We start from the raw sequence: 14,494 nt of genomic DNA, 5'->3' as shown, positions 1-14,494 counted from the left end.
TCCATAAACAATAATTTTGTACAATGTGATGAACTGTATATTGTTTCCTGTAACCATCACACAAACCTTTCTGCATCTTTACATTTTCAAATAAACATCATCTTCTTTGTTTAACAAACATTTTACTATCTGGGGACCGCTAACTGAAACACAAACGTAGGCGCAGCTTATGCTATCCTTGTTGGGATTCTTGTTATGAAGAGGAGACTTTTATTTTGAAACTACTTCCGGTTTTGTACGGAAGTTAAACCGTTTACGTGTGTTTTTCATTGTGCTGGTAATGTCGTGTTGTTTAAGTTTTAAACATCTAAAGAGTGACAGGTGTCCTGTGGATATTTCGTAATGTCCGCGCAGGGTGACTGTGAGTTTTTGGTGAAGCGCGCGCGGGAGCTCGAGCTCGCGCAGGATCCGTATGCGGCGAAAGCTTGGCTTATTACCGCGCGCACACTTTACCCGACAGACTTCAACATACAGGTAATAAACACACGTGTAAAAACCACCATATCTGAATGCACACCAACTCATTGGGACTCGTGTCACCGTGGGGACCAAAGTTGAGGTCCTATAAATTGTACAGAACAATATTTTTTTTAATCTAAAAATGCAAAAAGTGTTCTATGATCTTTAGGTTTAGGGATAGGGTTAGGGATAGGGGATAGAATATACAGTTTGTACAGTATAAAAAACATTACGCCTATGGACTGTCCCCACGGAGATAGTCAACCAGACCTGTGTGCGTGCGTGTGTGTAACACCGTTGTTTGTGTACAGTATGAGATGTACAATATCGTGTGTGTTGTGTGTAACACTGTTGTTTGTGTACAGTATGAGATGTACAGTATCGTGTGTGTTGTGTGTAACACTGTTGTTTGTGTACAGTATGAGATGTACAGTATCGAGCGTAATGCAGAAAGAACAGCGTCTGCCGGCAGGCTGCTATATGACATGTGAGTATATGATGATGTCACTGCATACTGCACGTTCAGCTGATGATGTCATTCAGTTATGATCGGTTGATTCTTTATGCAGATTTATGAATTTTCCCGAGCAGCCGGTGGTTTGGCGTGAGATTGCAATCATCACCGCTGCGTTACGCAACGACAGTCTGGACAAACACGCACAGTTTCTGAAAGGTGAAGGACACACACTACTGTGTGTGAGTGTACAAGTTTATCTAATGATGTTTTATTAACACAGTTCGGGAGGAGCACGTGCGGATAATTAACCAATTTTCAGTGCATCCCTCCTCCACCCCGACTCCTCACCATCAGCCCATTCTTACTGCAGCATAACTCCAGGCACATCCCGGGCCCTCTCCCTGGACAAGGGGCGGGTGCTCTGAGTTCTGGAGGAATTTCCGAGCTCTGAGCTCCCTCCCCGGGACAGCACGCCAAATAGACATACTATCCGTCCCTCCTCATTATCTGCGAGGCGAACTCGTGAATATTTGTTTGTGAGGGCCAAATGTCCTCAGTGCAGTGAATTATCATCACAACCCACTTGTGAGGACTGTGTTTTTTTTCAATTCAGTGGCTTGCACATGTTTGTGTGATGATTAGGGCGGTGAGGGGATAGAATGAAGCCTGATAAAAAGTCAGTAAGTCTATGGAATGTCCCCACTAGGATAGTAAAAACAAACGTGTTTGTGTGTTGTCATGTTCAGTTGTTGTCTAACCTTTACATGAGCGTCATGTGTATGTGTTTGTGTGTGCAGGTGTGTTTGAGACTCTGCCGGGTCCTGTACAGTGTAAGGTGCTGTTAAAGGCCACAGAACAATGTTTCAACACACTGGAGAAAGCTGAGATGTTACTGCTCTTACTCAAGAGATTCCCAGAGTCTGTGGTACAACATGGAGTGAGTCTCTCTCGCTCTCTCTCACTCTCTCTCTCTCTCTCTCTTCTCATCTCCTCTCTCTCTGTCATCTCCTCTCTCCTCGTCTCTATCTCTCTCTCTCTCTCTTCTCTGTCCTCTCCTCTCTCTCTCTCTCTCTTCTCTCCTCTCTCTCTCTCTCTCTCTCTCTCCTCTCTCTCTCTCTCTCTCTCTCTCTCTCTCTCTCTCCGTCTCTCTCTCTCTCTCTCTCTCTCTCTCTCCGTTGTCTCTCTCTCTCTCTCTCTCTTCTCTCTTCTCTCTCTCTGTCTCTCTCTCCTCTCTCTGCTCTTCTTCTGCGCTCTCTCGTCTCTCTCTCTCCTTCTCTTCTCTTCGCTCTCTCTCTCTCTCTCTCTCTCTCGCTCTCTCTCTCTCTCTCTCTCTCTCTCTCTCTCTCTCTCTCTCCACTCCCCTCTCTCTCTCTCTCTCTCTCTCTCTCTCTCTCTCTCTCTCTCTCTCACTCCCTCTCTCTAGCTCGCTGGCTGCGTGTTGTACTCGGTGTGACCTCTGACCTCTGTCGTTTCTCCAGGTCACTTTAGGAGAGTCATTATTAGAGGCGGAGACTGTGGAGAAGCTGGACACGCCCGTCAACTGTTTCAGGAAGCTGTTTGGTACATCGTCACATTCACTGATGACACACTCTACATCCCTTTACATTCAAATGTTTTTATCACTCAATACAGGTCATCGCTTACAGACACAAATACATTTATTTATTAGAATATTGTAACAATAGGGTTTCTTTTGCATTTGTGTAATTCTCCTCGTGAGTTTCTCAAGTCTCTCTCTCTCTCTCTCTCTCTCTCTGTGTGTCAGTGTGTGATGTTCTGCCGTTGGTTCTGAATAATCCAGAGATGTGTCTGCCTGCTAGTTTGCTGTATAAATATCTTCATAAAGCAGCAGAGTTTTATATTTGTTACGTCACGCGGGAGCCATCAGCAGACGGACAGATGCCAGGTAAACACTCTGTGTAGTGCAGTGGTTCTCAAACTGGGGGCCCCAAGATGGCTCCGGGGGCCACAGATTTTGTGGCATTTTATGAAATATAGAAATTTATCATGAATTGTATGAAAAATAAGACCACCAACCAAAATAATTGATGTTCCTGCATTGTATAACTGAATATGTTTTTGGTTTAATTAAAATTATAAGTTTAAAATTATAAGTCTTTATTTGGGGGACAGCAAACCAATGCACTATACACAAAGGGGGCCTTACAACAAAAACGTTTGAGAACCACTGGTGTAGTGTGTTATAGTATGCAGTGTGCACTTCAGACAGTAGTGTGCTACAGTGTTGTTCTGCAGCTTTTGTATTTTAAAGTTGTGTTGTGTGAAGCTAGCAGTCGCGTGAAATGTTTACTTTGATTTCGTGTCAGCCTCACAGGAAGTGGGTGCTCTGAAGTCTCCCGGACGGGGGCGGGGTCAGCGCTATGTGATTGACGGGCTGTCGGAGAAGTCGTCAGTGGTGACGGAGCCGTGGGAGCGTCTGCTGGAGATGGTGGGTGTAATGGGATCTCTGTGTGATTGGCAGGGAGAGAAGGGAATCAGGTAAGAATCAGATGTTGAGATGTGATTAGACGGCTGCTGGATTGTGTTGGTTCAGCGCTGACTGTATGTGTTTTCAGGTCATACTCTGATCTCCTGCAGCGTGTCACAGAGTTGTGTCGGTATGTGTCTGCTGATGCTGAAGGGTTTGCGCGCTGCTGCGGTCAGATCGTCACCTGTTGCACGCTGGTTCTGTTCTACAGCACCGTACATTACGTCTCTGCAGTACAACCATCATTGATTCACAGTGAGTCACCAGACAGACAGAGAGAGAGAGAAGTGTGTGTGTGTGTAACCTTGCACTACAGGTTATTTATGATATATGATGTATATTTGTATGTTATGTTTATAACTTTGTGACAAATCTTGAATATCTTGAGTGTGTGTTTGATATAGGCAGTGAAATATTTATATTTACAGATTTGTTGTGAATATTGTGTGTTTCATCCAGTCGTGCTCTGAGTTTAATGTATATGAATCATTTTACAGTAATATTCACCAGCCAGCAGAGAATGTTAGCATGTCATGTGGGTCATTTTTAAATGATTAAATCACATCATTATTAAATTATCGCTGGGTGAGATTTGTTCTCATGAGCAATAATAACACTGATAAAACTGCAGCTGTTTAGTCATGTGATATTCATTCACCATCATCTTATGTGTGTGTGCGCGTGTGCGCTTGTGCGTGTGCGTGTGTGTGTGTGTGTGCGCGTGTGCGTGTGAGACAGGTCAGTCGTCTGTGAGCGGGTGTCCGTGGGTTCTGTTGGAGGATCTGTCGTGTGTTTACACTGATGTTGAGGTGGAGAGAAAACACGCACACAAGAAACGCAAACTGGCTGACGGACGAGAGAAAACCATGGTGAGGGTCAAAGGTCATTGTTGTTGAGATCATAGATTGTGATCTGAGGCGCTGATGTGTGTGTGTGTGTGTGTGTGTGTGTGTAGAGCTCAGATGATGAGGATGTGTTGTGTAAAGGCAGAGGTCGACACATACAGGTGAATACATCAGAGATGTCGGGCTGGGCCGAGACTCTGGAACATTTCCGTACGGCCAGAGAAAGCTGGGAATTACTGCACTCACACCAGAGCCTGGAGACAGGTACCGTCTGTCTGTCTGTCTGTCTGTCTCAGCTCTAGATATGATTATACTGCAGTAGTGTTTACTGTTGTTTGTGTGTGCGTGTGTGTTTCAGAGTTTGTAAAGATGTGTTCAGCGTGGAGAACAGAGACGTGGTTGTGGTTCAGAATCTTTCTGACAGATATGATCATTTATCAGGTGAAATCTCACAGGCTGCATTTCGTTTGACATATAAATATTGTGTTTATAAATAGCAGTTAGCAGACCGATTGATTCAGTAGTGTTGTGATTTAAGGGTTAGTTCACACATCAGTTGTGTTGTTTGTGTAGATGTTGTGCGTCTGACAGTGGTTGTGTTGTATAGGGTCAGTGTGTGTGTGTGTTAACATCAGTTGTGTTGTTGTGCAGATGTTGTGCGTCTGACAGTGGTTGTGTGTTGTAGGGTCAGCGTGTGATCAGTTGTGTTGTTGTGCAGATGTTGTGCGTCTGACAGTGGTTGTGTGTTGTAGGGTCAGTACCGGAAGGCTCTGTCCAGTCTGGCGGTGATGTCATCTCTTCAGCAGAATCGGAGCTCATCTTCATCTCCGGTGGTTCTGGACACTCACAGATGTGTCATACAGCAGGCGTCGTGTCATTACGCTCTGGGAGAGTTCAGGGTAACACGCACACACACACACACACACACATCATCAGACCGCACATGTGTTTGTGTGTTTGTGATAGTCTCCTGTGGTGCTGTTGTGGTCAGATGGCATGTGAGAAGCTTCTAGAAGCCGTCAGCGGCCTGATTCCTCAGAGTGAGGAGGTTGTGAAGAGCAGCGGTGGTCAGCGTCAGTCCCGTATCAGACCCAGGAGAGGTGCGTCTGTCCCGCTCACATCACTTCACATTCATTCTTCTGTTCGCCATATTCATGAGGAAGTGCGGTTCACCTTCATTAACTGACATTACTGTCATTGTCACTACTCCTGAGTCATGCACATTTTCATCACTGCGCTCAGGTTAGAGTTGTCTTTTTCACTTTGTCTGTGGTCTCTGTTGCTAGGTAACGACCTGCGTCTGGTCCCGTGCACCAGTAAATCCATCCTGCCGTTCTGTCTGCAGCTGATGCTGGCCTGCTTCAAGGTACATGAGCTCAAACCTCACCGCTCACATTTACATTCAGACACACTTTAACCCTCTCTCTCCGTGTGCGTGTGTGTGTGTCAAGCTGAGGGCGTTCACAGACAACAGGGATGATCTGGCTCTTGGTCATGTGATCGTTCTCCTGCAATATGATTGGCCGCAGGGTGAGAATCTCTTTCTGAAAGCGGTGGATAAGATCTGTCAACAGGGCAGTTTCCAGTACGAGAACTTCTTCAACTACGTCACCAGTATCCAAAAGCCAATGTGCTTGATGTTCTAATAATCCTTGTGTCACGGCACGTCATGTCAGTTCAGCTGCTGTGAGACATAAACACAGAAGATAATCAAATGAGTGTTAGTGATTGTGATGAAGTGTTTTTATTGCTCTTCTAGCGTAAACGATATTTCTAATGCTGTAGCTCTACATGAAGAGACACGCTTGCTTTGATTCTTTAGACTGAGATGATGTTTCTGTCCTTCACGAGCGGTCAGACATCGACATGCTGGAGGAGTTCGCTTACCTCCGGACATCAGAAGGAGGGCGTGTCCAGCTGGAGCTGCTGCCCAATCAGGGCATGCTCATCAAGTAAGTCCCGCCCACATCACAGACATCGTCACTGAATGTGGAGTTAATCGGCTTGCGCACAGATCGACTGCCGCCTGACAAAAGCAATGCATTGTGGTTAGAAAGTGTGTGGGACTTTATTGGGCGCCGCAGCCGCCTCACCATCACATGTGCCGTCAAAGTGCCGCGAGAGCAAGAGGAGAAAAGCAGGGGTGTCTGGGATGATCAGGTTCAGAATGTTTTGAGAGTTTGGTGGTGTCGGCGGTGCGTTTGTGAGATAAAGCTCAGCCCTGTCACTCGGGGTGATGATGAAATGGTGTTTGCTGTCCGTAGGAACCCCAGCCCCGCCCTGGGGGTGGAGCTAAACACCTTGCTGCTTCCAGGGGCTCAGAAGGCTGACAGGTACCCCACCCCATCACCGAAACCATTCCAAGCTCCTCCCAGCCTGCTCATGCATTTACATGTTCCTCCTCCTCACATTCCGTTCAAGACGTTTTAAGTTTGCTAGATTGTGTCGTACGGCTTCATTTCTGTTGTGTTCTACTTGTAAACTTATTTTTTCATTGTGGTGCTGTCATTTGCACAAATGGGTGAGTCTCACAGGAACTGTACTTTTTAGACTGTATTGATTTGCACACAAAAGCTGGTGAAAATTACCTTTATTTTACAGACATTTCTGTTAATGCTAAAATGTCATTTAAAGCCATGCAAAATGTAAAATACAGGTAAAACAACTGTAAAAATGAATATGGAAAATTCCTTCATATTAATACAGTTAATTATTGTGCACTGCTTGTGTAGAGACATTTATTTGCAATAATAATAAGAGTTGTGTGCTTGTTAATTCAGTTTTATTTCTATAGAGCTTTATACAACTTAGCATTGTTGTGATTCGCAGTTTGACAAACATTAAGGCAAAGGTTACTGTAGTGAAGACATAGAATATATGATATTATTGCAGTTATTCTCCGTCCATTGATGAAACTAAACAGAAGTTTGTAATCAGACATTTCTATTCGTGAGCGCTGTGTATGTCCAGTTACATTACTGGTACCTCTTTATTGATTTATTTAAATGTTGCATTGTCAATCAATGGCTGTTGGTTTTTCTTTTTTTTTGCAGTATGACAGTATTAAAACAATATTAGTAATCATCCTTAATATCACAGTGGCTTTCACAGGATCATTTGTGATGTTATAAGGGTGTGTATTATTCACATGATATTAGTCCTCACGGTTAATGACATCACGCTAGGTTATTTACAATATTATAATGTTTCAAATATCAGCACCATATCAGTCAGTACTGGACACATACAACTACAATAAACACTCACAATGACCTTTGCAATAATACCAAACCATGCAAATAGACGGTATATGTTAAATAAAGTTAAATGCATGATTGAAGTTAAATGTAGGATGTTTATAAATGTAAAATGCTAGAATGAATGTCTGCTGTCTCCCAGAGCAAAGAGCTTCTTCCTGAAGTTTTAATGTGAAATTCTGAGGTTGTCTGTTGCAGGTTTAAAGATCATTTTCACATCCGGTTGTTGTTGTGGTGATTCATGATTGTGCTTTTTGTGTTTTCATCATTAAGACGTGAGCTTCACGTGTTCACCATGGGCTTCACGTGTTCTCACACACGCTGTCTGTCTGTTTCTGTAGACATCACACGGTAACTCGAGGGATCACCAAAGGTGTGAAGGAGGATTTTCGTCTTGCGATGGAGCGTCAGGTGTCTCGCTGCGGAGAGAATCTGCTCACCGTTCTGCACAGATTCTGCATCAATGAAAAGATCATACTGATTCAGTCTCTACCCTGAATGACCTTTGACCTGACATTCTCACCCATTCTTCACAGTATGACACCTGTGTGGTTTTAAAGGTTTTATTCATTAACGGACATTAAAAAGATTCTTCGTTTGTGAAAAACAGCTTACACTGGAAAGACCTTAAAACAATAAAACTGTGCTTTTGGTTTGGTTTTGTATCTGTGAGCATTTATTTTTTCAATTAAGATGCGTTTTCTACAGATGAACTGCGAGGTGACGGTCATGCAAAGATGAAAGAAAAGTCTGTTTGTTTTGTTCTTGTTGACACTTCTAGACAAAATAATTTCATGCTGAAATGTTCATTGAATGAATGGATCAGAAGGTTTGATAGTCTCTCTCTGATGGGATGGGAAGGTTGGCCTGCAGGGCCGCTCGGAGATTCGCCCAGAAGAGCGTTTGTTTGGCTCCCTCCTGTGGCCACTCGAGGTACGTCCGTCTGGACATCATGCTCTTCAGCTGATAGTATTTGGAGGGAATGAGGTACGATGGCAGCGGTTCCAGCAGAACGAGGATGATGCTGTCCGACCCTCGCGTAACCTTCTGATGATTGGCGAAGTACAGCTCGTAATGACACCATTCGCTCTGAACGAAGTGAGACGACAACACAAAGACAGATCTTCTGCTGTGCTCGACGCAGCGGAGAATGTTCTGAACGATGGTCTTTCCCGGAACGAAGTCCCGCTCGTGATGACACACTCGCAGGCCGCCGCTCTCCAGCTTGGGCAGCAGTTGTCCTTTAACCCACTCGCTGTTCTTTTGGCTGTATGACAGGAAAGCGTGGAAGCGGATCCCTTCCATGTCTTCGGCTCTCTCCTGCGAGACGAGCGCGTGGTGTTTGGCACGGGTCCATTTCCAAATCATCTTCAGGTACCACGGGACGTCCAGCTTATTGCAAAAGAGGCTGACAGCGATCACCAGCGTGATGGTCGGGATCAGGATAGAGACGGAGAGAAGCCAAGCGTTACAGGAGACCTCAGGCAGGTGGAAGTCTTGTAATGTGCTGTTGCTCCAGGATTCTGGATAACTGCACACGTAAGTGTCCGGCCAGCGCTCTAGAATCAAAGCAGGACGTCGTGTCGCTTCGCTATTGACAAGAGCGGCGAATTCCCGCAGGGCGCACGTACAGATGAAGGGGTTATGACTGGCATCAAGAGTCTTGAGACGTACACACGTGTGGAGGGCTTCGGGCATTGGTGCGTGAAGGGAATTTGATCTCACGAAGAGCGTCTGCAGGTTTGGGTATGACAGACAGGAGGGAAGGTCCAGCAATCGATTCGCTGTTAGATCCAGAACGCTCAAAGCGTCCAGCAGTGGGACATCTGCGGGAACTGTGGTGATCTGGTTATTTTGGAGGTTTAGGATCTGGACGGAAGTGGGCAAACACTTGAAGATGTTCTGCTTGAAGTTGTTGGATGACAGATCCAGGCGTGTTATTTTCGGAGGCCACATGCACATGCCCTGTTCTGGTGTGTAAGTGAGAGAGTTCTGACTGAAGTCAGCGTGTGTCAGTGAGTTCATGAGATGAATTCTTGATGTTAAAGGTTTAAGATGTCGGAGGTTATTGCCCTTCAGAATCAGAGTTTCCAGACCCGTGAGCGTGGTGCACTCTTGATCCGGTCCCCTAGAGAAGACTTTCTCTGTGAGAGCACAGTCGGACAAATCCAACACTCCAATCTTGCTGACGGATGCGGGACAGGTGATGTGAACGATGGGTGTTTGCGTTACGCTGAGGTTTCTTGCAGGCATGTTGATGAAGAAGTCATAAACCTCTTCTTGATTGAAGATGAACATGGTTACTGAAGCTCGGGTGATAGACAAGTGGTCGAGCGTGTGCTCCAGGATCACGTCTGAGTTGTTTCTCATTGAAGTGATGGTAACATCTGACAGAGACAGCCGCTGAACTGAAGACATCAACACTGTGTTCACAAGACCCGTCAGAACTTCCCACGAGCTTCTCACCTGAGAGATTTCCAGACTGACGGTGCGCACGGAGCCTCTGCGACGCAGCTCTTCCAGAAACAGCATCTCATTTATCACGTTTGTGAATTGTAACTCTTTAAAGGACACAAAGGCATCGGCGGCCATTTTACCGTCAATCTGGCTGTTGGACAGAGCGATGACGGCCTTCTCTGCACGGACGCTCGTGAGACTGCTCTCTTCGTACAGCTTGGTCCCGCCAGCGTTAATGAAGAGCGTTCTGAGAGTGAGATTAGTGATGTTTGTCAAGTCTGTGTTGTGGATTCGTGTCGCGCTCAAGCCGAGCCACCGCAGGTGTTCAAGAGTCACAAACTCTCTCCCGAGAGCCATAACGGAGAACATGTTTGATGACAGATCCAGAAAGCGCAGATGTCCTGCATGAAGTAAATACAGCTGTCTGGAGAGGTTCTGGAGTTTGTTGTGAGACAGGTCTAGAATCTGTAAAGCAGCCGTAGAGTTGAAGGTGTAGACGTCTACCTGCTGTAGTTCGTTCCAGGAGACGTTTAGAAGATGAAGTCTGGGTGTTGTGTGAAAGTCTAGTCTCTTCAGTGTCTGGATGTGATTTAAAGACAGATCCAAATCTTCTGTGGATGATCTGAGGTCAGTGGGAACGGACGAGAGGTTCTGAGATGAATAATTCACTATGATTCTCTTCATAGACAGAACGACACATGATGGCAAACATGTGAGATAAAGAGTCAGAAACCAGCCGGACGTCTCCATCTTTCTGCTGGAAAAAAATGAGGTTTCACGTTTTCAAAGGTATGTTTGTCAATCATTTGGTATTGCAGTTTCTACCCAAAAATATCAAGCACAAGATGTAAAGCAGGTTATGGAAAAATGGCATTTCGTCAAGTTTATATGAGTTGCGCACAACCTAAAATGTTGTAATTTATGCCACTTACTGTTGTGTTGTGTAGCGTTGAGAGTTAAATGTCATCTGAAACTGATGAACACATTTAAACAACTTCTGCTTTTTCTTCTCTTTCACTTCTTTAAAAAGAAAACATGTTTACTGACAGTAAGGCAGTTATTAAGGGAAGTCATGCTGTGGTTTTGCAGGCGGTCAGAGAAACATCTTTGTGTTTTTATTCCGAGAGTAAAACTCTTCACTTTCATTTGATCTTTCTGTAGATTATTGCTCTTTATTCAAGTGCTGAAGAATACGTCATTCTGATTGGCCCACAGTGAAATCATTGTCTAATGATAATGAAAATCATTTTGTATGCATGTAGATTTTTTTATCATTTCAACCCAATATTCTTATGTGTGCACTTTTCTTGTTTTCACCAGTAGGGCACAACCGGGCTAAAGGTGTCTTTGATTTGATTTTCCTGTAAACCACTACATGGCACAACAGATACTGAAGCACTTTTCCCTCTGCATGTGGATATTCAGATGATCTTTGACACGATCGGTGCTAATTATGTTGGCTTGACAGAGCCAACATACTGATCTTGTATCTAAGCTTATTATTATTCTTCCGATTCTTCTTCTGATCCCCAAAATTTCTGACTGCTACTCCTCCTAGAGCTTTCAAACTACATCCACCTAACTTTCCACAAACCTTCAGTCTGGTCTGACTTGAGTTGCTCTATCTTTTATAACTGATCCGGATTCTGGTTTTCGAAAACCGGACTCTCAAAACCACCTAATTTTCCCATAGACTTAACATTGCGACAAACTTTGACGGCTCATAACTCAAAGTGAGGATGTCGTAGAAACTTGCGAGTTACCACGTTTGAAGAAGCTGGCAGGCTCTGTAAGAACGTACCTCACAATGGGGTGTAAGTTGTACCCCTGGGGCGTAAGAGCCCCCCAAAATTCCCCATTGACTTATAATGGGACAGGAAACATGCCCATGTAAGGCGTCATAACTGTCCTATGTTGAATAACTTCGCAGTACAACCACTTAGAGACAAGGGGGTGGGCTCATTTTACTCAGGCAACCAATCAGTGTCCCAGGAACTTCCTTAAGCTACGAAGCCACGCCCATAGCAACCATTTACAGCAACCTAGCAACCGCTCCCATAGACTGCCATTATAAAAAGTCCAGATGGATATCTTTGCAACAGTGTCGTAGAGACAAGGGGGTGGGCTCATTTGGCTCAGGCAACCAATCAGTATCCCTGAAACTTCATTAAGCTACGAAGCCACGCCCATAGCAACAAAACAGGTTAGCCTAGCAACCGTTTAGCAAAACCTATATCTCTGCATAAGAACATCGTAGAGACACGGGAGTTGGTTCGTTTCACTCATAGCTTAGAGTACTATGAATTGCAGATGCCAAGCCACGCCCATAGCAACCAAACATTTTAGCCTAGCAACCGATTAGCAATATGTATATCTCTGCATCAGAACATCATAGAGACACGGGAGTTGGTTCGTTTCACTCATAGCTTAGAGAATCATCAATTGCATATACCAAGCCACGCCCATAGCAACCAAACAGGTTAGCCTAGCAACCATTTAGCAAAACCATTTAGCTACACCTATATCTCTGCATCAGAACATCATAGAGACATGGGGGTTGGTTCATTTCACTCATAGCTTAGAGTATTATCAATTGCAGATTCCAAGCCACACCCATGTGTCATTATAATCATGCTAGTAACATGCTAATCATGCTAACATCATACTAAGCCCGGTTTTAACACACTGGGGTCACATTATTTTTTCCATCATGTTAGAAAAAGTTTAACGATAAAACCTTTCAAACTATTTCAAACTCTTCAGGACAGGCTTTGTCAAGCCAACATAAAGTTTGTACTCGAACTTTACTATCTAGTTTGATCTAATATTTAATGTTTTTCAAAATGTTTTCAAGTTAATTAAAGCAACAATACTTCAATAACAGAAGAATATGTAAAGGTGTGGTATTTGGGGTAAAAAAGCACCCCTGCTGTTAGAGCTAAAGGCACTTTACATTAACATGATAATAAACAGCTGGCTGACGTTTCCATTTGTTGACAGGACATGGTTAGATTCAGAAGGTAAATATCAGATATTAAGCCGGGTGTCCACCTTAGAGATAATCGCCATATTTATAATGAAACCATTATATTTAAAATATTATATTAATTATACAATATCATCAATCTGTTATATTAACATATTTTAATGACAGTATATTGAACAAAAATGAATTCTTTTATTTATTAAATAAACACAAATTTAATAAAGATGTGATTTATTACATTTGTATTGTATTAGATTTGTATCGATCCATAAATGTTCAATACAAACAGGCCTATATGTTTTCTGCAATCATACATTATGGGTGTATAGTAAAGCACATGTTTTCTTAAGGTGCCTTCAGCCCGTTGTTCCCTACAGGATTGATTCGCTCTCTCAGCTGATTTAATGTTCCATTAGATTTACACAAACACTGATATACTTCATGTGTCACATCCTCTCAAACACTCGCGCGCACACAAAAGGCTGTCTGTGTTTGTTTTAGTGTGTGTCCCTAACAATAACATTTTATTGACACTCTTATCTCTCACACACACACACACACACATGTAAAGTCACACTGGCGTTATCTTCATGGAAAACTTGACCACATGACTTCTGTTGAAATGAGCGGACACACACTAACTGTGTTAAAAAGCCTAGTGTGCTAGAGAGCATGGTCAAGCTTCACAGGTGCACTGATGTTCCAAAGACATCAGATCGGTCATCGTGGTCAGCTCAGTGACCTCTCGTGTTTGATGGAAGGAGACAGCGTGTTTCTCTCGTTGGGTTGATGTTTGTTACTCAGCAGCATTATTTGATCTGATAACATCAGACGTCATCACCTCAGGCATCACGTTGTGTTTTTCACCTCTATAAAAGCACAATCTCACGTGTCCTGTTAATGTTGTGTTTGTTTGATGTGAAACAGCAGCCTAACGTCTTTACAGAGATATTGAAGCCGTTTTCATGCTGTGAAGAGAGATCACATCTGTTCTTTCACACGTCACACCTCATGTAGACTATCAAAACACCCATCACCAGCGTCCCATTGATGATGATCACAGGTGAATAACAGCATTTCTTCTCATCAATAAACAACCAATAAAAGACTCCATCCATCCTCTCTTCTCTCTCTTCCCTCTCTTCCCTCTCTTCTCTCTCTCTCTCTCTTCCCTCTCTTCTCTCTCTCTCTCTCTCCTCTCTTCTCTCTCTTCTCTTCTCTCTCTCTTCTCTCTCTCTCTCTCTCTCTCTCTCTCTCTCTCTCTCTCTCTCTCTCTCTCTCTCTCCCTCTCTTCCCTCTCTCTTTCTCTCTCTTCTCTCTCTCTCCCTCTCTCTCTTCTCTCTCTCTCTCTCTCTCTCTCTCTCTCTCTCTCTCTTCTCTCTCTTCCTCTCTTCCTCTCTCTTCTCTCTCTTCTCTCTCTGTCCTCTCTCTCTTCTCTCTCTCTCTCTCTCTCTCTCTCTCTCTCTCTCTCTTCTCTTCTTCCCTCTCTTCTCTCTCTCTTTCTCTCTCTTGTCTCTCTTCCCTCTCTCTCTTCTCTCTCTTCCC

General features: G+C 44.0%; 2 protein-coding genes across 6 annotated transcripts; one reads left to right on the top strand and one right to left on the bottom strand.

Annotated features, from left to right (window-relative positions):
• The first annotated feature begins 229 nt into the window (after positions 1-229).
• Positions 230-8,163, top strand: ints10 (integrator complex subunit 10). Of its 4 annotated transcripts, XM_057327137.1 has the most exons (18): positions 230-474; positions 879-946; positions 1,029-1,132; positions 1,714-1,853; positions 2,395-2,476; positions 2,682-2,822; positions 3,244-3,415; positions 3,493-3,659; positions 4,143-4,273; positions 4,360-4,513; positions 4,608-4,690; positions 5,002-5,148; positions 5,241-5,349; positions 5,536-5,615; positions 5,701-5,863; positions 6,108-6,201; positions 6,514-6,582; positions 7,848-8,163. In XM_057327137.1, the coding sequence occupies exons 1-18, from the start codon at positions 343-345 to the stop codon at positions 8,002-8,004; spliced, it is 2,193 nt and encodes a 730-aa protein (XP_057183120.1). In that variant the 5' UTR covers positions 230-342; the 3' UTR covers positions 8,005-8,163. The 4 variants fall into 4 exon arrangements, with proteins under 4 accessions (XP_057183120.1, XP_057183121.1, XP_057183123.1 ...); XM_057327138.1 differs by lacking the exon at positions 6,514-6,582; XM_057327140.1 differs by lacking the exons at positions 879-946; positions 1,029-1,132 and having other exon boundaries at positions 374-474.
• A 122-nt stretch (positions 8,164-8,285) lies between these two features.
• tlr1 (toll-like receptor 1) lies at positions 8,286-10,966 on the bottom strand. 2 transcript variants are annotated; one of them, XM_057327135.1, is made up of 2 exons: positions 10,896-10,966; positions 8,286-10,720 (listed from the first exon to the last, which is right to left on the bottom strand). In XM_057327135.1, the coding sequence occupies exons 1-2, from the start codon at positions 10,928-10,930 to the stop codon at positions 8,329-8,331; spliced, it is 2,427 nt and encodes an 808-aa protein (XP_057183118.1). In that variant the 5' UTR covers positions 10,931-10,966; the 3' UTR covers positions 8,286-8,328. The 2 variants fall into 2 exon arrangements, with proteins under 2 accessions (XP_057183118.1, XP_057183119.1); XM_057327136.1 differs by having other exon boundaries at positions 8,286-10,717; positions 10,896-10,919.
• Between the last annotated feature and the right edge of the window lie 3,528 nt (positions 10,967-14,494).

Source organism: Triplophysa rosa, unplaced genomic scaffold (genome assembly GCF_024868665.1).
Source record: "Triplophysa rosa unplaced genomic scaffold, Trosa_1v2 scaffold178_ERROPOS669114, whole genome shotgun sequence".
NCBI classification, from domain to species: domain Eukaryota; kingdom Metazoa; phylum Chordata; class Actinopteri; order Cypriniformes; family Nemacheilidae; genus Triplophysa; species Triplophysa rosa.
This window is presented reverse-complemented; position numbering and strand designations above follow the sequence as displayed.

Excerpts from the sequence above, each read along its gene's own strand:
- tlr1 (XM_057327135.1), bottom strand. The coding sequence starts at position 10,930 with ATGACATTTAACTCTCAACGCTACACAACACAACA. Across the intron at positions 10,721-10,895 it reads CAACGCTACACAACACAACA|CAGAAAGATGGAGACGTCCG; the intron begins GTAAGTGGCATA and ends ATTTTTTTCCAG.
- ints10 (XM_057327137.1), top strand. The coding sequence starts at position 343 with ATGTCCGCGCAGGGTGACTGTGAGTTTTTGGTGAAGCGCGCGCGGGAG. Across the intron at positions 1,133-1,713 it reads ACACGCACAGTTTCTGAAAG|GTGTGTTTGAGACTCTGCCG; the intron begins GTGAAGGACACA and ends TTGTGTGTGCAG. Across the intron at positions 4,691-5,001 it reads CAGATATGATCATTTATCAG|GGTCAGTACCGGAAGGCTCT; the intron begins GTGAAATCTCAC and ends TGTGTGTTGTAG.